Raw genomic sequence first — 24,294 nt, 5'->3', positions numbered from 1 at the left:
ACGTTGAAATGGCGCTCCTGTGAAGTAGTGACGTGCAACATACACCTAGTTTCCTGAAACTAGTCATAATTGTGTGGTCAAAAGAGTCCTCCATGAAAGCAAATCAGTTTGTCCTTCTCATGGTAACCGAATGCTTTAACCCAACTCTTCTTGAATAGTACAAAAAATGTATGGCGCAATTCTCATATGAAGACTTTTCCTTCAAGCAAATAACGGAGAAATGGGCAGACTAAAATGTGACAACCCTAACAAAATAATAAAGTTATAAACCATTGCATGGCAGTCGACCCTAACAAAATAATACAATTATAAACCCTTGCATGGCAGTCGTATGTTTTTCAATATAATTATTAGAAAACATCTCTATAGGTAGTGTGTTTAGTGACAATGACCATTAAACCCAGCCCAACCCAATACCATTGCAAACACTATATTTGGGACTTTAAGCATTAAAGGCCATAATATTGAAACCATTACAATGGATGTAGCCTAATGGTTTGCTTGTTCACACCTGGAATGGTCCAACTAACCTTTTTTGAAGGGAATAAACCACACACAGAAGATGTGTTTACTGGACACATATTAAGCTTAAGAGAAGGACACACTAAATTGCTTTCATGGAGGACTGGCTTAAATTGTGAGGATGACCACACAATTTATTTAAATTTACAGCAAAATGGATAAAAGGTTGTGGCAGTAGCAGGAACAGCTGCAAAGCCTGGAACTCTCACACTAATTTATTGTAAATAATGCAATCAACTAAAATAACAAATTTCTCTGAACAGAAAAAAAAAAATGTAATCACCTGAATCACAGGGAATACATTACATTGAATGAAGAAGCAATACTCCAAGCCACAGCTCCATACTATTTGTCAGACATTGAGAACTGATACTGGTTGTTGGCGTGTGGTGTGGGGGGTCCGTGTGTGGCTTTTGATCATTTCATTGGATTCCTCATGTCTTACTCATTGTTAGGAAGAATCATGGTCCAAATAGGATGTTAAGTATTATAAACTCAGCAACAACAAAAAAACATCCCATTTTCAGGACCCTGTCTTTCAAAGATAATTCGTAAAAATCCAAATAACTTCACAGATCTTCATTGTGAAGGGTTTAAACACTGTTTCCCATGCTTGTTCAATGAACCATAAACAATTAATGAACATGCACCTGTGGAACGGTCGTTAAGACACTAACAGCTTACAGACGGTAGGCAATTAAGGTCACCGTTATGAAAACGTAGGACACTAAAGAGGCCTTTCTACTGACTCTGAAAAACACCAAAAGAAAGATGCGCAGGGTTCCTCATCTGCATGAACGTGCCTTAGGCATGCTGCAAGGAGGCATGAGGACTGCAGATGTGGCCAGGGCAATAAATTGCAATGTCCGTACTATGAGATGCCTAAGACAGCGCTACAGGGAGACAGGGCAGACAGCTGATCGTCCTCGCAGTGGCAGACCAAGTGTAACAACACCTGCACAGGATCGGTACATCCGAACATCACACCTGCGGGACAGGTACAGGATGGCAACAACAATTGCCCGAGTTACACCAGGAACGCACAATCCCTCCATCAGTGTTCAGACTGTCCGCAATAGGCTGAGAGAGGCTGGACTGAGGGCTTGTAGGCCTGTTGTAAGGCAGGTCCTCACCAGACATCACAGGCAACAACGTCGCCGGACCAGACAGGACTGGCAAAAAGTGCTCTTCACTAACGAGTCGCGGTTTTGTCTCACCAGGGGTGATGGTCGGATTCTCGTTTACTGACGAAGGAATGAGCGTTACACTGAGGCCTATACTGTGGAGCGGGATCAATTTGGAGGTGGAGGGTCCATCATGGTCTGGGGAGGTGTGTCACAGCATCATCGGACTGAGCTTGTTGTCATTGCAGGCAATCTCAACGCTGTGCGTTACAGGGAAGACATCCTCCTCCCTCATGTGGTACCATTCCTGCAGGCTCATCCTGACATGACCCTCCAGCATGACAATGCCTCCAGTCCAGCCATACTGCTAGTTTTGTGCGTGATTTCCTGCAAGACAGGAATGTCAGTGTTCTGCCATGGCCAGCGAAGCGCCCGGATCTCAATCCCATTGAGCATGTCTGGGACCTGTTGGATCAGAGGGTGAGGGCTTGGGCCATTCCTCCCAGATATGTCATGGAACTTACAGGTGCCTTGGTGGAAGAGTGGGGTAACATCTCACAGAAAGAACTGGCAAATCTGGTGCAGTCCATGAGGAGGAGATGCACTGCAGGACTTAATGCAGCTGGTGGCCACACCAGATACTGACTGTTACTTTTTATTTTTACCCCACCTTTGTTCAGGGACACATTGTTCCATTTCTGTTAGTCACATGTCTGTGGAACTTGTTCAGTTTATGTTTCAGTTGTTGAATGTTGTTATGTTCATACAAATATTTACACATGTTAATAACTTTGCTGAAAATAAACGCAGTTGACAGTGAGGACCTTTATTTTTTTGCTGGGTTTATTTATTGAAGATGATATAAATCCTATAAATTAAAATAGCCAATTTGGGTGCAATCAATTAGCTTAATGTATCCAAGATCAAATTATACATTTCAACAAAACAATGTTTCAGGAATGCTAATCTTATCTGTTTCGAACTAAAGAAAGATTTCAGCACAATCTGAGATAGTGGGTGTCAAAATCCTCTTTCTTCTGCTTTTCGAGGTGGAATGACCTTTAAGCTAGCAAGCATTCTGAGCTCAGTACCTTAAACTTGCCCTCCTGGAAAAAGTAGGCACAGAGCAGTGAGCCTGCCAGTAGGCCTGAGCCAACAATCAGGTTCTGGGTCTGGTTCAGGAAGGCCAGAGAGGCTTGGGTCTTCCATTCTGAAATCTAGGATGGGAGGGGACAGACAGAATGCAAATGCAACATTACAATCAACCTAGTTATAGCCTGGTCCCAGATCTGTTTGTGCCGTCTTGCCAACTCCTATGGTCATTGTTATGCAGACCATAAATACAACATTATAATAAATAGAGTTATAGCATGGTCCCAGATCTGCTTGTGTTGTCGAATAGACCTGGAACCAACAGATTTACAAAAGGTAAAGAGCAATGTCTACTGGTGGCCGTTCTAAAATCATAGCACATCATCAATAATGGCAAGCTCAATCAATCAACATTTCAATCAACTGTATTTTAGAAAGGCCTTTTTACATCAGCAGTTGTCACAAAGTGCTTATACAGATACCCAGCCTAAAAGCCCATAGAGCAAACAATGCAGATGTACAAGCACATTGGCTTGAAAAAAACTCCATAGAAAGGAAGGAACCTAGGCAGAAACCAGGCTCTGAGAGGTGGCCAGTCCCCTTATGGCTGTGCATTATAAGAGTACATGGCCATTAAGACCAGATCGCTCTTCAAGACATTCAAATGTTCATCTATGACCAGCAGGGTCAAATAATAAATCAGTGGTTATAGAGGGTGCAACAGTTCAGCATCTCAGGAGTAAATGCTGGCTTTTCATAGCCGAGCATTCAAAGGTTGAGACATCAGGTGGGGGGGGTGTGGGGGGTAGAGATGTAGAGAGGAAAGGTCTGCAGAAGCTCGAACTATGCATGCATCTAAGGTGGTCAAACGTATCTAACTGAATAACCAAAGCAAGCACTCTGGTGTAACTTTACACAGATCTACATTCTCAACTCTTCAGCGTTTGACATCTATAGCCTGGATTACCTGATACTTCAGAATGGCGTCCTCAAAACGGTTCACCTCGTAATTCTCTGCGTTGTAGTACTTCACCTGTTGGAAAAACACAACAATTGCAGCCATGAAGCTGCAAAATGTAATGTGTTTGTGGACAGCTTCATGTGCCAGGTGGGGATTCTGGATCGTGTTCATTAGGCCCCCAACAGACTTAAACAGGGAGAGACTACCTGGACTTATTTTTAATTTTCTGTTGCAAAACATTTTTTAAACACTTTCCGTTGTGTGTCCTGTGGTGGTTATTTCTTTATTATCAAATGATGAGAGACAAACTTATCACAAAAGTCAGAGTTGTACTTAAACAAAATATTTATGAACTTATTCATAAGGAATCGCAGGTCACACCACACACACAAGTAAATGATGCGAGTGCTCTGCAATAACAAGGCTGGTCAACCCAACACTCTTGACTGTTGGGTTGTGAGCCCTGACACAAAGAATACAAAATATATTTTATAGTAAAGATACACCCACTTAGTCTACATGACAAACAACAGATATGTGGAATGGGTCACAAGGTGAGACTTGATATAAGAGAAAGGAGTATCCCCCAGCCAAATAGTATTTGTCGTGTAGACTGTTCTTATTGTACAGAAACCAGAGTTTGGCCCCTAAGACAAGGTTCCTCTCATACCCGAGCCATCTCTCCCTGGTACCTAACACTAAACAAACACCAACTCATTCTATGAAATGCATGCTGTAGGAATTATTCACCAAACCATTCATAAATCAAAGGCTCCTCTCAGTTCACACAGACACAGATAAGCGAGTACTAATAGAACCCTATTCTATTGCATAAAACAACAATTTGATGCAATAACAGTATTATAACTTAATCTTGTAATTTCTCCACAATAGTCCTAATGAACACGACCCAAGTATTGAGGTTATAAGTCAATGGGAGCATCTCCGTACCGTCTCAAAGTTGAGCAGGGAGTCCACTGCCTTGGACTTGGCGTTGTTGTCCTGGGTGTTCATGTCTCGCCTGTACTTAGTCCTCCATTCCGTGATGATGATGGTAAGGGCTGGAGCAATATATTGATGGACCATTATGAAATATTACATTGTTATTACCAGGGGTAGGAACCCGTTCAGGGAACAGAACCAAAAACCGAAAGAACAAAAAATGAAGAAGGAAACTGATCTCTAGTGTTCTGGAATATAACCATTCTTTTAAAATCTTGAGAACCGGTTAATAATGAATGTTATTTTTGGTTCCAAAAATATTCCTCCCGATCTATTATGTTTATATAATTCTGTAAAGTTATAATGCTAGTTATTGAGTTCCACAGTATGAGCCATAATACCCATAAAATCTAGCAGTCAAACAAGGAAATGGTTCCAAAAAAATGGCGCCGGAGAAGGCTGACGTGTCTCCAACCGATTGTGTTTTTTGTTTGTAACTTATTTTTTGAACTTATTTTGTACATAATGTTGCCGTTACCATCTCTTATGACCGAAAATAACTTCTGGACATCAGGACTGCGATTACTCACCACAGACTGGCAGAATCCTTTTTTTCCTTTAATGAGTCAAACGAGCCCAACGCCAACGACATACTGCTTTCTCGGGAACAGGCCCAGATCCCCGTGATTTGCGTGAAAAGGAGGTAGAGAAAAAGGGGCCAGAGGGAGGGCTGCCTTTTGAGAATTCGTAGGCGATCGAATAAACCCCACTTCCTTCCATTCTGCTAGCAAACGTGCAATCTTTAGAGAATAAAATAGATGACCTACGCGCAAGATTAAACTACCAACGGGACATTCAAAAATGTAATATCTTATGCTTCACGGAGTCGTGGCTGGATGACGACACTATCAACATACAGGTGGCTGGTTATACGCTGTACCGGCAGAATAGAATATCGGTGTCTGGTAAGACAAGGGGCGGCGGTCTATGTATTTTTGTAAATAACAGCTGGTGCATGATATCTAAGGAAGTCTCGAGCTATTGCTCGCCTGAGGTAGAGTATCTCATGATAAGCTGTAGACCACACTATCTACCTAGAGAGTTTTCATCTGTATTTTTCATAGCTGTTTACATACCACCACAGTCAGAGGCTGGCACTAAGACAGCATTGAATGAGCTGTATTCCGCCATAAGCAAACAAGAAAACGCTCACCCAGAGGTGGTGCTCCTAGTAGCCGTGGACTTTAATGCAGAGAAACTTAAATTCGTTTTACCAAATTTCTATCAGTATGTTAAATGTGCAACCAGAGGGAAAATGAACTCTGGACCACCTTTACTCCACACACATAGATACATTCAAAGCTCTCCCTCGCCCTCCATTTGGCAAATATTACCATAATTCTGATTCCTGCTGACAAGCAAAAATTCAAGCAGGAAGCACCAGTGACTTGATGAATAAAAAAAGTGGTCAGATGAAACAGATGCTAAGCTACAGGACTGTTTTGCTAGCACAGACTGAAATATGTTCTGGGATTCCTCCGATGGCATTGAGGAGTACACCACATCAGTCATTGGCTTCATCAATAAGTGCATCGATGATAAACAAAAACAATAATGTGAAAGAAAGAGACAATATATTTGAGAAGAGACTAGATTAACCCTCGACCAAAATTGTCTTTGTTCATACTTGAGCAGGCAAAAAGACTTTAAGAAGACAAGAAGATGTACATACACCAACCAGAAGCCATGGATTTCAGGCAACATCTGCACGGAGCATAAATGGTAGAGCTGCCGTTTTCAAGGAGCGGGACTCTAACCCGGAAGCTTATAAGAAATCCCTCTATGCCCTCCGACGAACCATCAAACAGGCAAAGCATCAATACAAGACTAAGATCAAATCGTACTACACCAGCTCTGAAGCTCGTCAGATATGGCAGGGCTTGCAAACCATTACAGACTACAAAGGGAAGCACAGCCGAGAGCTGCCCAGTGACAAGAGCCTACCAGACGAGCTAAACTACTTCTATGCTCACTTTGAGGCAATTAACACTGAAAAATGCATGAGAGCACCAGCTGTTCCGTGAGATTGTGAGATCACGCTATCCACAGGCGATGTGAGTAAGACCTTTATACAGGTCAACAATCACAGACAGATTACCAGGACGTGTACTCCGAGCATGTGCTGACCAACTGGCAAGTGTCTTCACTGACATTTTCAACCTCTCCCTGTCAGAGTCTGTAATACCAACATGTTTTAAGGAGACAACCATAGTGCCTGCGCCCAAGAATACTAAGGTAACCTGCAAAAATGATAACCGACCCGTAGCACTCACGTCTGTAGCCATGAAGTGCTTTGAAATGCTGGTCATGGCTCACATCAACACCATTATCCCAGAAACCCTAGACCCACTCTAATTTTCATACTGCCCCAACAGATCCACAGATGATGCAATCTCTATTGCACTCCACACTGCCCTTTCCCACCTGGACAAAATGAACACCTATGTGAGAATGCTCTTCATTGACTACAGCTCTGCATTCAACACCATAGTGCCCTCAAAGCTCATCAATAAGCTAAGGACCCTGGGACTAAACACCTCCTTCTGCAACTGGATCCTGGACTTCCTGACGAGCCGCACCCAGGTGGTAAGGGTAGGTAACAACACATCCGCCACGCTGATCCTCAACACAGGGGCCCCTCAGGGGTGCGTGCTCAGTCCCCTCCTGTACTCCCTGTTCACTCATGACTGCACGGCCAGGCACAACTCCAACACTATCATTAAGTTTGCCGATGACACAACAGTGGTAGGCCTGATCACAGACAACGACGAGACAGCCTTTAGGGAGGAGGTCAGAGACCTGGCAGTGTGATGCCAGGATAACAAACTCTTCCTCAACGTGATCAAGACAAAGGAGATGATTGTGGACTACAGGAAAAAGCGCACCGAGCACACCCCCATTCTCATCGACGGGGCTGTAGTGGAGCAGGTTGAGAGCTTCAAGTTCCTTGGCGTCCACATCACCAACAAATTAATACGGTCCAAGCACACCAAGACAGTCGTGAAGAGGGCACGACAAAACCTATTCCCCTTCAGAAGACGGAAAATATTTGGCATGGGTCCTCAGATCGTCAAAAGGTTCTACAGCTGCACCATCGAGAGCATCCTGACTCGTTGCATCACTGCCTGGTATGGCAATTGCTCGGCCTCCGACCGCAAGGCGCCCCCGCACATTGACTCTGTACCGGTACCCCTCTGCATATAGTCTCACAACTGTTATTTTACTGCTGCTCTTTAATTACTTGTTACTTTACTTCTTATTCTTTTCCGTATTTTTTTAAACTGCATTGTTGGTTAGGGGCTCGTAAGTAAGCATTTCACTGTAAGGTCTACACCTTTTGTATATGGTGCATGTGACTAATAAAATTTGATTCGATTTGAATCATTTTCCCACCATTTATTTTTCCTATAGGAGATTTTAGAAACACTTAAAATAAGGGTGGTGTTTCGTGTAGGTTTACCCTGGCGTGACGTTTTGATTACCGTGTAAATCTCTCGAAGACAAGGTGACTTTTATCAATATATTTGTCTGTATTTATCACCCAAAAATGAAATGCTAATTAGCTGCTAATGTGGCGATCATAAAGAACTACACATTTAATGAGCTGGACTAGACTGCCGAATAGAGGCAAAGGTAAGAATCTCTGAATTAACCGCCTAATGTTAGATAAATTGAACAATGAATAAATAGGAAACAGTTCTTTAAAATTGACAATTCTTTGAACTGTCTTGTGTAAGTTTTAAAATATACACAATACCTGTTACCAAAGGTGTCAGCAAGAGATGACCTGCAGGAGCTGCAGGGATTTGTAGTCTTGCATGATGTCTACTTTGATGATAATTTGTATTTTTGATTCTGAGAGTAAATACAGCTGAATATATGTATTTTGTAATAAAAACAAAATACATTGCTGTTACTCAATGTTTATTATCTATGCATAGTCACTTTACCCATACCTACATGTACATATTACCTCAATTACCTTGACTAACCTGTACCTCTGCACATTGACTCGGTACCGGTACCCCTGTACAGAATATAGCCTCATTATTGTTATTTGTTGTGTTTCTACAAATAACAACCATTTTTTTTCTCTACTTTAGTTTATTTAGTAAATATTTTCTTAACGGCTTGTAAGTAAGCATTTCACAGTAAGGTTATATTCGGCGCATGTGAACAATTGGAACCATTTGCCTGTTTGACCGCTAGGTTTTATGGGAATTATGACACCTCCACTGTGGGGCTCTATAGCTCAAGCACATTCTAGTTCACGTCATGTCATTATGTTCAGCGCTTCAAGCAAAGCACCCTCCATGTCCAACCCTCTCTCGCGCGCTCTCCCCACCGGTGAAATGTCAGTCGCATCTCACGCCTGCACTTATCTGTAATGTAAATCTGACCAATCAAAAATGTAAACTACTAGCTGAAATATGACTCCAAAAATTTTCATTTTTCATGAAATGTCCTCTTGGATCACTGAGATTAGGATCTGTACTTATCTATTTCATAATTATTCATATGTTTTTTGATCAGATATTATGCATTTTACCAAAATTTTTACAAAATTCACATTACCGCAACAGTTTAAAAAAGTAATAAACAAATACATTTAAAATATTATTTATCATTGCTCCCATAATGAAAAGGCCAGAGTTAAACATAACACTGAAAATACATTGAACACTAAAATAAAATTGTAAAAATGATTTTTTTGAAATTCTCCCCAAAAATTGGATGAAAAGGCCAAGTGGGTAAAGGGGCTGTTTGAGAAGAACAACCTCATTCTGAAGATACACTACCGTTCAAAAGTTTGGGGTCACTTAGAAATGTCCTTGTTTTTTAAAGAAAAGCACATTTTTTGTCCATTAAAATAACATCAAATTGATCAGAAATACAGTGTAGACATTGTTAATGTTGTAAATGAGTATTGTAGCTGGAAACAGATAATTTTTTATGGAATATCTACATAGGTGTACAGAGGCCCATTATCAGCAACCATCACTCCTGTGTTCCAATGGCACGTTGTGTTAGCTAATACAAGTTTATCATTTTAAAAGGCTAATTGATCATTAGAAAAAACTGTTGTGCTGATTAAAGCAGCAATAAAACTGGCCTTCTTTAGACTAGTTGACTATCTGGAGCATCAGCATTTGTGGGTTCGATTACAGGCTCAAAATGGGCAGAAACAAAGAACTTTCTTCTGAAACTCGTCAGTCTATTCTTGTCCTGAGAAATGAAGGCTATTCCATGCGAGAAATTGCCAATAAACTGAAGATCTCGTACAACGCTGTGTACTACTCCCTTCACAGAATAGAGAAAACTGGCTCTAACCAGAATAGAAAGAGAGCTGAGCAACAACTGAGCAAGAGGACATATCACATATTTGACTCAGATCAGAACTGAATTGGTTCTGGAAAGGAGGCCTTGTACTCACTGAGGTAGAGGAACATACAGACGAATACGATGAGTCCGAACCAGGCGTTGAAGTAGGTGATGAAGTAGATGATGGAGATGACGATATCTGCGATGGTAGGGAAGATGCTGAATACAATGTAGCTGTGGAGAGAAAGAGAGGGAGTCCAGGTTTACCTCTGGGTTCAGACACAGAAAGTCAGACATTCAGACACAGGAAACTACAGACTGTCCAGAGGTCAGGATAACACTAAGAAACTAAGACATACTATAGGGGGATGGATCATAGTTACACGGCCTGGCAAGTAGAATTGGAAGGTGGAATACATTTTATGGTCGAAAAGAGTACAGTTTTGGCATAATTGCTCTTTTTGAGGATAGAGCAAACACCCGAGGAAGCAGTATCTATGCTTTGAGGATAAAGTAAATCAGATCAAATATATATGTCAAATACTTCCAAACACTTGAGCTGCAATTGATACAGTTAGTCTGGTTCTATGTAGCCAACTGAATCATTCAAAAAGTGCAAAGCTAAGGCCAAGCTCAATCCAGCATACCTCAGACCAATGTTCCCTGAATTTTTTCAGCACTGAGCAAATTTCAGGTCTGCTGAGCGCAAACTTGAACATTGTGAAAATTCTGTGCAACTTCCGGCGCGCGTTAAATGTGAACACTGAGGCTGTACCTACTTTAAGTTACAGTTAACTGGTCAAGTAGGCTACTGTCTGCTGTTTGATCATAATGAAGGCCTACCATCAAAAATAATGGAGAAAATGTATCTCAAAACATTTTAACATGGAAATAACTGTTCTATCATCCAGCCTACAGTAGCAGCCAATGTGTGGTGTTCAATGTAGTCCTACATTCCATGACACTTTGAAAAAAAAACATGCATGGCTTGACATTGACCTGTTTATCCACTTGTCCTTCAGACAAGGTGGTCTGAAAATGTTGTTGTGCTCTTTGATGCAAGAAACCACTTTACAAAATAAAATTATTATTCCCATACCATTATTACAGAGAATCAGACAAATCATTCTACCCTCTGCCTATTGGCTACTTAGCTTATTCAAACCTGTCTCAAAATACAACACTGCCTCTAAGACAAAAAAAAACTTTATCTGACTCACTTTTCAAAGATATCTAGAAATGCACACGTTTTGTTCTCTTGTAGGACGCAATCGCACCCCCATTGCTGACTACAAATGATCAATAACTTGGCTAATAACTCACTCACTAGCAAAGGATTTGAACAAATATGCACAGGTGGTGACATGTAGCTCTCACTTTGATCTCAAGACAAGCACATCTACTAACGACCGACCGCTCATGCTGTAAACACTGTCCAGTTCAAAGTGAATGGCACAGGTTCCATATATGGCAATGGTCTATTTGCATATAGGCCTACTGCAGTTCTGATTGGTTATGGTGCACCGGTCTGTGTATAGAGTACGGGCCTTGTCAATCCGATGCATTCTCCCTACAACAAAATCTCTTTGATAGTAAGTTTTGCATACTAAGTCTTGCATAGCTAGTTTTGTTTCGGTATGTTGCATTGAAAGTGGATAATATTGCGTTGATTCGATCGCAATTACAACAGTAAAAAGAAAACGTTTGTAGTGTTATCTGACATGGAAAACTGTAGAAAATTAAGTGAAGATCAATCTCGTGCTTCTCTGCACGGGCTGATATTTCTTCTGCGCAGCAGTCCCGGGGGAGATGCGCACCCATTTTAGAGGAAATATTGCCTTAGACAGTGTTTGACATATACGACCTGTGTCTGAAAGATATCATTAGTAATCTAAGGCAGATGAGTTTCCCCCTTATAACGTAAAACGCTTTGAAAAATGCTATATACAATTGAAGTTGGAAGTTTACATACACCTTAGCCAAATACATTTAAACTCAGTTTTTCACAATTCCTTATATTTAACCCTAGTAAATATTCCCTGTCTTAGGTCAGTTAGGATCACCACTTTATTTTAAGAATGTGAAATGTCAGAATAATAGCATAGAGAATTATTTATTTCAGCTTTTATTTCTTTCATCACCTTCCCAGTGGGTCAGAAGTTTACATACACTCAATTAGTATTTGGTAGCATTGCCTTTAAATTGTTTAACTTGGGTCAAACGTTTCGGGTAGCCTTCCACAAGCTTCCCACAATAAGTTGGGTGAATTTTGGCCCATTCCTCCTGACAGAGCTGGAGTAACTGAGTCAGGTTTGTAGGCCTTATCCCACTGATAAGGAACAGTCACTGTTCCTCTTGTAGTAACAGTAGTTACAAAAACTCAGCTAATTGCTATGCAATTAAAATACAATATTACCAAAAGTATTATGTAACATGCTAATAAAATGTTGCTCCAAACGTAATTAGTTTTATTACACAGGCATAAGAACAGTTTAATGTTGTGTTACTGAGAATGATAACTAAGAAAATATGGCTTTTAATGTCGACAGGAAACTAAATATCCAAGAACTACCTTCTTGAATCAACTACAGACAATGTTTGTATGTAAAAGCTATTTCTAAGATGCCTACTTTCAGTTTTTCCGAACTCGCTTCACTCGCAAATAAGAGGGAGGCTTGCGCCACCAACGCTGGCACATGTGCAGATCAAACACACTGCTGAAACGCAGATTAAGCGGTTTACATGTCCTAATAATTCAATAGATTTCTCAGAAAACCAGATGTTTTAATCGGCGTATGCTTACTTAGATTGACAACAATTTATATAAGCAGAGTAAGGTTTTTACATTACTATTTTCATACTCGGCCTACTGCTATAATCAGTTTAATATTGAATTATTAGTAAGGATGCACAATATATCGGTGAACATATCGGAATCGGACAATATTAGCTAAAAATGCCAACACCGGTATCAGCCGATGTCTAGTTTAACGCCGATGTGCATACCTATTTAACGTAGGTACATGACGTAATGACGCTGTGTAAAATTTTGCGCGACATGTGCAACACAGCATTCCTAAACTAGGCCACAATGTCTGCAGTGTGGATCGAGCAGTCAACAAGTCGAGTAGTCATTTGAAAGAGTAAGAACATTTCAGCGAGACACTCATACACAAAATCCATTAAAGCCAAGATAATTGCCCTTGACAATCAACCGTTCTCTGTCGTGGGTGATGTTGGCTTTCGCCGACTGGTTGAGCACCGGTACACACTACCAAGTGCGCTATTTTTCAGATGTTGCCCTACCGGCGGTACACAGTAATAGCGTCACTGCTATTAGCTTCACGACATACATACTATGGAACGCCGTTTCAGTCTTTGCATGTCAGTTGCACTGTCAAAGCTGTACAAAAAAGTCTGCAAACAAGCAAACACCGGCCATGAACGATGTGTTATAAATACCGTGTTGGTAATAAAGCATAATTTCTTCGACCACAACTTCTCGGGTAGATAGCTTTAGCTTGGTATCTAGCTAGCACCAATACAACCAGCCTGAAAACAATGACCAGTAGAAACTGCAGTCATTTTCATTATTCTTAGTAATGATTTAGGAATCCTTGTAAGTATTGTTGTTCGCCTATTGAAATTGAACTTCAGTTCATGAAAATAAATTGCTAGCCAGCTACTTAACCCTGTTGCCCAGAGCTAACGTTATAAGCAGCCAGCTAGCTTCATCTGGCTAGTGAGGCTTGACCGGACCGGGTTATGTGTTGTGAAGCTAGCCACAATGAGGATTAGGCACAATAGTGGAATTTACGGTTTGCCTTCAAAATAAAAGTATGTCATTGACAGTGATGCAAACAAATACAAATAGTAGAATTATGCCATACTTTTATTTTGAAAGCTAACCGCAAAGTCCACTATTGTAGCTAATCCTTTTGTGGCTAGCTTCACATAGATGGGTCCGACCATTAATCAAATAAGAACTGTCCTATAAATTAGGGTTATTTAGATGATGACACTTAGCTATATAGTTAGCTAAGCTAGCTAACTATAGCTACTGAAACAGATAATGTCATTTTGCTATGTTTTTGGGGAAGAACATTGTTTGCGTCCATGAGCAAGCTAGATTTTTTTTATGACCAGCAATGTTGGTGCGCGAGACAACTTTACCAGCTTCATAGCACACGTATCGATCAATCGTTGTGACATGAAATACGAGTGACAGTGTAATCAATGTGTAATAACTAGGTAAAAAATTAATGAACGCGTTAAATGATTATGTGACGTGCAGTCATATTCAGGTCCTGATTGGTCAACAAGCTTATTTGACACGTGAAATAGTGTTAAATATTCTATTATTTGATACGCAAAAACCCAAACGGCATACCATAGAAATCCTGGTTGAGAATGAAACGAGTGAACAAATGAACAACGGCACAGCAAGTAAGTGGCACAGCAAGTGAAAGAAATAGGTTTTGATTATGAGGACATACGTAAATGCCAACAAAATAACTTTTTGGTCAGTGTGGTGTGTGTGTGTGTGTGTGTGTAACCTTTAATTAACTAGGCAAGTCAGTTAAGAACAAAATCTTATATTCAATGACAGCCTACCCCGGCCAAACCCGGACGACACTGTGTGCACCGCCCTATGGGACTCCCAATCACGGCTGGATGTGATACAACCTGGATTCGAACCAGGGACTGTAGTGACGCCTCTTGCACTGAGATGCAGTGCCTTAGACCGCTGCGTCCATTGTGTGTTAACTATTTAACTGTACTAGAATGCTTAAAAGGCTGATAAAAGTGTAAATATCGGTTATCAGTATCGTTTCTTTTCTTTTTTTTAACAAGGAAAATATCAGATATCGGTATCGGCCAAAAATGTCATATCAGTGCATCACTAATTATTAGTGTGCATGTAAACATACTCATTGACACACACACAATTTATTATTATGAGACTCACCTGAGCAGGGTGTTGATGGAGGAGGTGCCGCGGTCGATGCTACGCAGGACGTCCCCGGTGCGCCGGCCCAGGTGCCAGCGCATCGACAGTGAGTGTAAGTGGCCGAACAGACGCACCTGCACCACCCGATTGGTGTACTGCTGCACGCGGATCCACAGGAAGGAGCGCATGTTACTGATGAAGCCAGACGCACCTAGGAAAGAGAGGGGAAAGAAAGAGGAGGAGGGGAGGGGGAAAGAGAGAAAGAGGGGGAAAGGGGAGAGGAGTGAGAGAGTGAGGAAACAAAAGAGAGAATTAAAATAACAGCACTCAAGGAATGGGTAAAGCGGTAGAGAAAGAAAATATGGGGTGAGAGTCCCACTCACCTGCCCCTCCACCTTGCAGGATCTTGAGCAGGACATAGACACACACAGTGGTGACCAAGGTCTTCCAGCTGCTTCCATCAGTCAGCTCATTCACTGTGACAGAAAGAGAGGTTTTGAAAAGTGTTGACAGTTTCAGGTCATCTTTTCTGCAGTTGTGCTAGGTAGATATTCAGATGTCAGACTCAATGATATCAAAGCCTTCTGAAAAAAAAAGATGACCTGTAACGCAAACAATAAGGCTGTGACAACAACTAAGAACTTAAAAGATATTCAGAAAAAAGATGGTTCTCGGGGAGACGTTCAGAAACGAGGGAGGATCTCTCACCGATGTTCTTGTAGTAGATGGGGACAAAGACATTGATGACCCTCTCCAAACCAAGCAGGCACAGGCAGAGTAGCACCAGGCCCTGTAGTAGAATATTGCCCCGGGGCCACATGTAGGGCACCAGCAGACGCACCTTCTGCCCAAAGTCCTGCCAGGTAGACTGGGACTCCTCCGCCCCACCCAACAGGGGCTGAGGTAGAGATAGAGGTTATTATGGGACATGGTGGCACAGACAGACAAACAGACACTCATTACAAACTTACACACACACACACACAAACTGAATCAGGATATATTCATATTTATACAGTCATTGGATATTATACACACATAAGGGATGTGATTACTAGGTTACCTGGTCAGTGCCGCCCTCCACGTCACGTTCGTCCTCGTTGATCAGGAGCATGTATGGTCTCCGTGGCAACCCCGGAGCCTTTAGGCCCAGGAAGAAGAGCATTCCTGTGCCGAGGTAGCGCATCAACCACAGAGAAAACTCCACCTCAGGTAATGAATGAAAAATGCTTAGTCATAACTGAACCTTTAAAGGGGCAATCCGCAGTTGAAACAATAACAAAGTGGGTACCCCACCTGTTTTGGAAAAAAGCTGAGGGATCGGTCTGGAGAAATGAAACCACTCAAATTCATAGACCAAGCTATGTATGCAAGGACTGACCATCCATAATATCAAAATTATAATTTGAATCATAATTTGAGGCTATACAGTGTTTGTTAACATTTACAATGTTTACAAACATTGGAGTAAAACAAGCTTATATTTTGGGTTCTGATGTGGTGTGAAAGTTGAACTAAGCTCATGAGGAATTTATAAACTACACCACTGTTCAAAAGTTTGGGGTCACTTAGAAATGTCCTTGTTTTTGAAAGAAAAGCTACTTTTTTTGTCCATTAAAATAAACATCAAATTGATCAGAAATCAAATTGATCAGAAATACAGTTAATGTTGTAAATGACTATTGTCGCTGGAAACGGCACATTTTTTAAAAATGTTTTATGGTATATCTACATAGGTGTACAGAGGCCCATTATCAGCAACCATCACTCCTGTGTTCCAACAGCACGTTGTATTAGCTAATCCAAGTTTATAATTTTAAAAGGCTAATTGATCCTTAGAAAACCATTTTGCAATTATTTTAGCACAGCTGAAAACTTGTTCTGATTAAAGAAGCAATAAAACTGGACTTCATTAGACTAGTTGAGTATCTGGAGCATCAGCATGTGTGTTCGATTACAGGCTCAAAATGGCCAGAAACAAAGACCTTTCTTCTGAAACTCGTCAGTCTATTCTTGTTCTGAGAAATTAAGGCTATTCCATGCGAGAAATTGCCAATAAACTGAAGATCTCGTACAACGCTGTGTACTACTCCCTTCACAGAACAGCGCAAACTGGCTCTAACCAGAATATAAAGAGGAGTGGGAGGCCCCGGTGCACAACTGAGCAAGAGGACAAGTACATTAGAGTGTCTAGTTTGAGAAACGGACACCGATCCCGTAGAAGGCTAGGGGCAGTATTTACACGGCCGGATAAAAAACGTACCCGATTTAATCTGGTTATTACTATTGCCCAGAAACTAGAATATGCATATAATTATTGGCTTTGGATAGAAAACACCCTAAAGTTTCTAAAACTGTTTGAATGGTGTCTGTGAGTATAACAGAACTCATATGGCAGGCAAAAACCTGAGAAGACTCTGTACAGGAAGTGCCCTCTCTGACCATTCCTTGGGCTTCTTGACTCTTTTTATTGAAAACTTAGGATCTTTGCTGTAACGTGACACTTCCTACGGCTCCCATAGGGAAAAAGCTGAATGATGTCGAGGCAGCCCCTGGCTGAAAAACATTAGCGCCTTTGGTAGGTGGTCTATCAGAGGACAATGAGACTGAGGCGCGTGCACGAGGCGACCCCATGTTTTTATTTTCTCTCTCTTTGTACTAAAACACAGATTCCCGGTCGGAATATTATCGCTTTTTTACGAGAAAAATGGCATAAAAATTGATTTTAAACAGCGGTTGACATGCTTCGAAGTACGGTAATGGAATATTTAGAAATCTTTTGTCACGAAACGCGTTGGGCGCGTCACCCTTCTTTACACTTCAGATAGTGTCTTGAACGCACGAACAAAACAGAGGATATTTGAACATAACTATGGATTATTTTGAACCAAACCAACATTTGTTATTGAAGTAGAAGTCCTGGGAGTGCATTCTGACGAAGAACAGCAAAGGTAATAACATTTTTCTTATAGTAAATCTGACTTTGGTGAGGGCTAAACTTGGTGGGTGTCTAAATAGCTAGCCCTGTGATGCCGGGCTATCTACTTAGAATATTGCAAAATGTGCTTTCCCTGAAAAGCTATTTTAAAATCGGACATAGCGAGTGCATAGAGGAGTTCTGTATCTATAATTCTTAAAATAATTGTTATGTTTTTGTGAACGTTTATCGTGAGTAATTTAGTAAATTCACCGGAAGTTTGCGGGGGGTATGCTAGTTCTGAACGTCACATGCTAATGTAAAAAGCTGGTTTTTGATATAAATATGAACTTGATTGAACAAAACATGCATGTATTGTATAACATAATGTCCTAGGAGTGTCATCTGATGAAGATCATCAAAGGTTAGTGCTGCATTTAGCTGTGGTTTGGGTTTATGTGACATTATATGCTAGCTTGAAAAATGGGTGTCTGATTATTTCTGGCTGGGTACTCTGCTGACATAATCTAATGTTTTGCTTTCGTTGTAAAGCCTTTTTGAAATCGGACAGTGTGGTTAGATTAACAAGAGTCTTGTCTTTAGAATGGTGTAAAATAGTCATATGTTTGAGAAATTTAAGTAATAGCATTTCTAAGGTATTTGAATAACGCGCCACAGGATTCCACTGGCTGTTACGTAGGTGGGACGATTTCGTCCCACCTTCCCTAGAGAGGTTAATGATCCCAAGCCCAGAAAAAAAGCCCAAATGATTGTGCCGTTATCCAATACATACGGTATATGATATAGGTTACTGCACATTACGCACAACAGAAACACATAAAAGCCCATAGTTGTAGCTAGCTATATGCTCTCTTCAGTAAATAAATGAAACAAGCTCCAGCATGCTAATCTTTGAGTGTTAACTGTATTACTGTACTGTAATATATAGACTGAAAATACGCACATCGTTCAAGCCATGATAAAGCAGGGAGATAACATGCAATTCTGGTGTAGCACATGCGGCCTCAAAGTTACAAGTAGCCTATAGGCTAGTGAATTTGATTTGAACTTTGAAAAATAAATTAGGGCCTATTTGTATAATTAGTAGGCTGACGCATATATACCTTTCATAATACTTCCCCTAATGTTATTAGCATACCTCATCTCCTCTTGTTGCGTCATTCCTTCCTCGCTTTCAACAGTTGTCCTTATCTTCATCATTCTAATGACATCCTTAAATAATATAGGACTAGAATTAGATGCAGAAGGCTTTCAATTCTCTTCACGAAGATTGAATGGCTATGGGTCTGAATAAATAACTGCTATAGCCTACCGCCATCGCACGTTCGTTCTTCTTTAAAATGACCTGCGAGTTCTATAATGTCCATCAAGCTATTCTAGTCTAGCTTGTCCTGCATGGGATTCCAAAAGCTAAGGAGAGTTTTTTAAGGCGAGAGGCCAGCGGAGCACAGGTGTGCGTATTGCGCAAGAGAGGCTATAAGTTAGAAGCTTATTATGCATAACCCATCATTAACTAGCTAAATACAAGGATAATACTGCATTGAATGTATTACCTGAAAGAGGTAGGCTAGGCCATCTATTTACAGTATACACACTACATCTATATACAGTATACACATATATATATATATACAGTTGAAGTCGGAAGTTTACATACACTTAGGTTGGGGTCATTAAAACTTGTTTTTCAACCACTCCACAAATGTCTTGTTAACAAACTATAGTTTTGGCAAGTCGGTTAGGACATTTACTTTGCATGACAGTCATTTTTCCAACAATTGTTTACAGACAGATTATTTCACTTATAATTCACTGTATCACAATTCCAGTGGGTCAGAAGTTTACATACACTAAGTTGACTGTGCCTTTAAACAGCTTGGAGAATTCAAGAAAATTGTGTCATGGCTTTAGAAGCTTCTGATAGGCTAATTGACATCATTTGAGAATCAATTGGAGGTGTACCTGTGGATGTATTTCAAGGCCTACCTTCAAACTCAGTGCCTCTTTGCTTGACATCATGGGAAAATCAAAAGAAATCAGCCAAGACCTCAGAAAAAACATTGTAGACCTCTACAAGTCTGGTTCATCCTTGGGAGCAATTTCCAAACGCCTGAAGGTACCACGTTCATCTGTACAAACAATAGTATGCAAGTATAAACACCATGGGACCACGCAGCCGTCATACCGCTCAGGAAGGAGATGCGTTCTGTCTCCTAGAGATGAACGTAGTTGTGTAAAAAGTGCAAATCAATCCCAGAACAACAGCAAAGGACCTTGTGAAGATGCTGGAGGAAACAGGTACAAAAGTATCTATATCCACAGTAAAACGAGTCCTATATCGACATAACCTGAAAGGCCGCTCAGCAAGGAAGAAGCCACTGCTCCAAAACCGCCATTAAAAAGCCAGACTACGGTTTGCAACTGCACATGGGGACAAAGATCGTACTTTTTGGAGAAATGTCCTCTGGTCTGATGAAACAAAAATAGAACTGTTTGGCCATAATGACCATCGTTATGTTTGGAGGAAAAAGGGGGAGGCTTGCAAGCCAAATAACACCATCCCAACCGTGAAGCACGGGGGTGGCAGCATCATGTTGTGGGGGTGCTTTGCTGAAGGAGGGACTGGTGCACTTCACAAAATAGATGGCATCATGAGGGAGGAAAATTATGTGGATATATTGAAGCAACATCTCAAGACATCAGTCAGGAAGTTAAAGCTTAGTCGCAAATGGGTCTTCCAAATGGACAATTACCCCAAGCATACTTCCAAAGTTGTGGCAAAATGGCTTAAGGACAACAAAGTCAAGGTATTGGAGTGGCCATCACAAAGCCCTGACCTCAATCCTATAGACATTTTGTGGGCAGAACTGAGAGTGTGCGAGCGAGGAGGCCTACCCACCTGACTCAGTTACACCAGCTCTGTCAGGAGGAATGGGTCAAAATTCACCCAACTTATTTTGGGAAGCTTGTGGAAGGCTACCCGAAACGTTTGACCCAAGATAAACAATTTAAAGGCAATGCTACCAAATACTAATTGAGTGTATGTAAAGTTCTGTCCCACTGGGAATGTGATGAAATAAATAAAAGCTGAAATTAATCATTCTCTCTGTTATTATTCTGACATTTCACATTCTTAAAATAAAGTGGTGATCCTAACTGACCTAAGACAGGGAATTTTTACTAGGATTAAATGTCAGGAATTGTGAAACTGAGTTTAAATGTATTTGGCTAAGGTGTATGTAAACTTCCAACTTCAACTGTATATTTATTTGGGGGAGTGTCCAGAGGGAGAGGAATGTGGAAGGGCAAGATGGGGAAGTGACTCAGCACGTCTAGAGTTATTCATAGCTGAATAATGATCATGGCTCCCCTCCCTTCCACTGTTGTGTCATTGTTGGAAAATCAGTTTCTATTTTAGCAGTCTACTTGTGAGAAACTGCTTTGTAATAGATTGTTAAAAAATAAAAATAAATACAACCACAACACTCATGATGAATAAGGGATTTAGAGGTTATTAAGTAGCTACTTGGTAAGAACCATATTACATCTAGCCTATGTGTCCCATTTACATGGATATCACACCCTATGAGCAGACTAACTTAAGTTTTTAGAAAGCCCACTACTACACTTGTGTAATGGAGTGTTGAAACTAAGTTTAATACTTATATCAAGCAACATTATATGTCAACATCTGAACAACCTCAATGAAACTATGGAGTGGGATGGCAGTTTATCCTCACTGAGGGTTGAGCTGTGGGGTTCATTGCGTTGCAGATAGAAAGGCAATGAAAAGATCTTAACCTGACATTTAAACATGTTTGTTCTACAACACCCTCCTAAACAGACTCCAGTGCCACGTTCAGTAGGCAAACGTGCAACGTTCAGATATAAATACATTATGTAGAACAGACATTCCTCTCTGACTAATTTGTAGATTGAGGACATTCTATAATGTTACACCCTCCTGAACATACCCCTCTTCCTCTCTCACCTGCTTCTGTGTGTTCTCCAGGCCCCACCACCAGTAGGGGCTGGCCCAGGAGACAAAGGCCAGGTTCTCCGCTGAGAATGCCACAGCCCAGAAGAGCAGCAGCACCGTGCTGTGGCCCCTTGTCCGGTCCCTCACCAGCACCCACCTCCTCTCCAGCTTTAGCAGGGACACGGCCCAGGCCCAGCCCAGCATGGACAGGCAGCCGTACAGCACCACATAGCCGGGGAGCTCCCCTCCCCCGGCGGCCCTCCACACCAGCCCCCCTAGGAACTGCAGCAGGAGGAGCAGGGAGACTCCCAGTTGGAGGCCATAGAGGCGCGAGCGCGGCACGAACTTGGGCTCCATCTCGGTGCCGTAGCGGCGGTAGCAGACGCAGTGGAAGGCGCCGAAGAAGAAGGAGAGGGTAAGCAGGACGGTGGGCACCAGGGTGAAGTAGAAGCAGGGCGAGATGCCGCCCTCCAGCCAGGCTTCGGAAATGGAAGCGCTGGCCTCACAGTAGCTTTGCACTACCACCATGGTGGCTGGGAGCTGGGGAGACAGGGAGGGGAAAGAGAGTATTCACTATAACAGACATATTACTACCACATTAACCCTACACATAGGGCTCAATATCATAAACCTGGTCCGCATGTACGTTAAGAGACTTTAAAAAGGCCAGACCGGCAAAGGAAATCATACAGTTGATTGCATGAAATTAGTTTTCCAAAATAGTATTTTCGAATTTGCACCGGAACTTATTTGTATCCTATTCTGAACTGCTATTCATGACGACATTCAACATTCATAACTCCCCCAGCAGCGATGAAAAGTGAAGTTAGTCAACACAATGTACACCTGTTCATTATTTTGCAGGTCAATCATGCTATACCCTACTTAATGTATCAGGGTCAAGAGCAGATTTAATCTCCTTGAGGTGTGTGTGTTGTACTATGAAGCAAAACACAGCAAGCATCTCTTCCTAGTCTATAATCATTCAACAGACTTGAATATCCCTAAGAGATCCAGGCCAACCCTGCTATATCGGGCTGTGAACTTTAAAATATGGTTAGTGCTTCAGTCATGGCTCCTAAAAGCACCCCAGCCAGTCATCTGGGGTGGGCAGTGGACCAATTCTGATTCAGTCAAGGCACTTAAGACACCCAAAACACATCACATTTCATCAACTGATATTCATTCAAAATATCATAGAATTAGGTTACAGTGGTATGCCGACACATGTACCATGGAGTAGCTTGGCATGTTGGAACAAGCCCTCACAAGCTCCAGTTCAGAGAGGTCACTGTGCACATTGTAATTTCAACTAATACAATTATTAATTTGGATGTACATGACTTATCTTAATGAAAGAACAACTGCACTTTATTATCATAACCCCCCAAAAAACTATTAACCCCTACTACTCCATTGTTTTTGTTGTCATGTGATATGGAACTTTAAACAAATGCTTCAGATTATGTTTTACAAAAAAGTTATGTTGCTCTTATGGAATCATTTCTTGAGCGCTACAGATATCATCATAGGAATCAAGATCCATATCCCCCTGTGGCATTGTTTAGCCTGTTTTTCTTGGTGTCCAGCTCTTTGACAGACCGAGCGTATTTAAACAATGTGACTGTGACGACGAGCGTCAGATTTACAGTAGTAATTCAAGATAGCTAACGTTAGCTAAATTAGCTAGCTTAGATCTGTTGCTGTTATTACAATACTCACCTTCTCAAGACAAGCTGGTGCTGGAAAGCGATTTAGTGAATTGAAGCTCCCAACAAATAACCCGTTTTACGCGAAGAGATATTAAAAGTAAAAAATAACAATAATGGTCATTTTGTTGTATCCACTTGTAAATGATCCTTATTCTTCTTGCGGCATACAGGAGCGAAGTAATCCATGACTCGACAATCGACACTTTCCTACAAAACACTGCCTGAACGGGTCCTAGAGCCCCCTGGCTCACAAGTATGTTCAAAACGAATGTTACGCAATCTCATATATGACCAGTAGATGTCGGTATATACAAAGACATACCTCACATCAAAATGCCATCTGAACGCTGGGTCTCATCATAGTCTACAGTCTTCCCTGTGGCTCAGTTGGTAGCGCATGGTGTTTGCAACGCCAGCATGGTGTGTGTGCAACGCCAGCATGGTGTGTGTGCAACGCCAGCATGGTGTGTGTGCAACGCCAGCATGGTGTGTGTGCAACGCCAGCATGGTTGTTGGTTCGATTCCCACGGGGGGGCCAGTGTAAAAAAAATTATACAAAATTCATTAAATGAAATCTATGCATTCACTACTGTAAGTCGCTCTGGGTAAGATCATCTGCTAAATTACTGAAATGTAAATGTACAGAGAGGAATAGGCTGTCGGTATACCAACATCTTAGCTACAGATGGAT

The 24,294-nt window shown here is 41.4% G+C and overlaps 1 protein-coding gene across 2 annotated transcripts in view; it reads right to left on the bottom strand.

The window, feature by feature from the left end:
* The window catches only part of LOC106574323 (ATP-binding cassette sub-family B member 6), a 41,960-nt gene extending 18,147 nt beyond the window's left edge, over window positions 1-23,813 (bottom strand). Inside the window, exons 1-10 of one of the 2 annotated variants that reach the window (XM_014150165.2) lie at window positions 23,614-23,813; window positions 21,904-22,431; window positions 16,038-16,181; window positions 15,683-15,872; window positions 15,358-15,450; window positions 14,993-15,185; window positions 10,136-10,257; window positions 4,651-4,760; window positions 3,706-3,771; window positions 2,738-2,863 (exon numbers count right to left, since the gene is read on the bottom strand). In XM_014150165.2, coding sequence (XP_014005640.2) covers window positions 2,738-2,863; window positions 3,706-3,771; window positions 4,651-4,760; window positions 10,136-10,257; window positions 14,993-15,185; window positions 15,358-15,450; window positions 15,683-15,872; window positions 16,038-16,181; window positions 21,904-22,419 — 1,560 coding nt within the window. In that variant the 5' untranslated portion in view covers window positions 22,420-22,431; window positions 23,614-23,813. Of the gene's footprint in view, window positions 1-2,737; window positions 2,864-3,705; window positions 3,772-4,650; window positions 4,761-10,135; window positions 10,258-14,992; window positions 15,186-15,357; window positions 15,451-15,682; window positions 15,873-16,037; window positions 16,182-19,050; window positions 19,125-21,903; window positions 22,432-23,613 lie in introns of those variants that run through there. The other variant, XM_045697560.1, reaches the window with a different exon arrangement.
* Window positions 23,814-24,294: the final 481 nt, after the last annotated feature.

The sequence above is a fragment of the Salmo salar genome, chromosome ssa16 (genome assembly GCF_905237065.1).
Source record: "Salmo salar chromosome ssa16, Ssal_v3.1, whole genome shotgun sequence".
Taxonomy (NCBI): Eukaryota; Metazoa; Chordata; class Actinopteri; order Salmoniformes; family Salmonidae; genus Salmo; species Salmo salar.
Note: the sequence above shows the minus strand (reverse complement) of the source record. Positions and strands in the feature narration are given on the sequence as shown.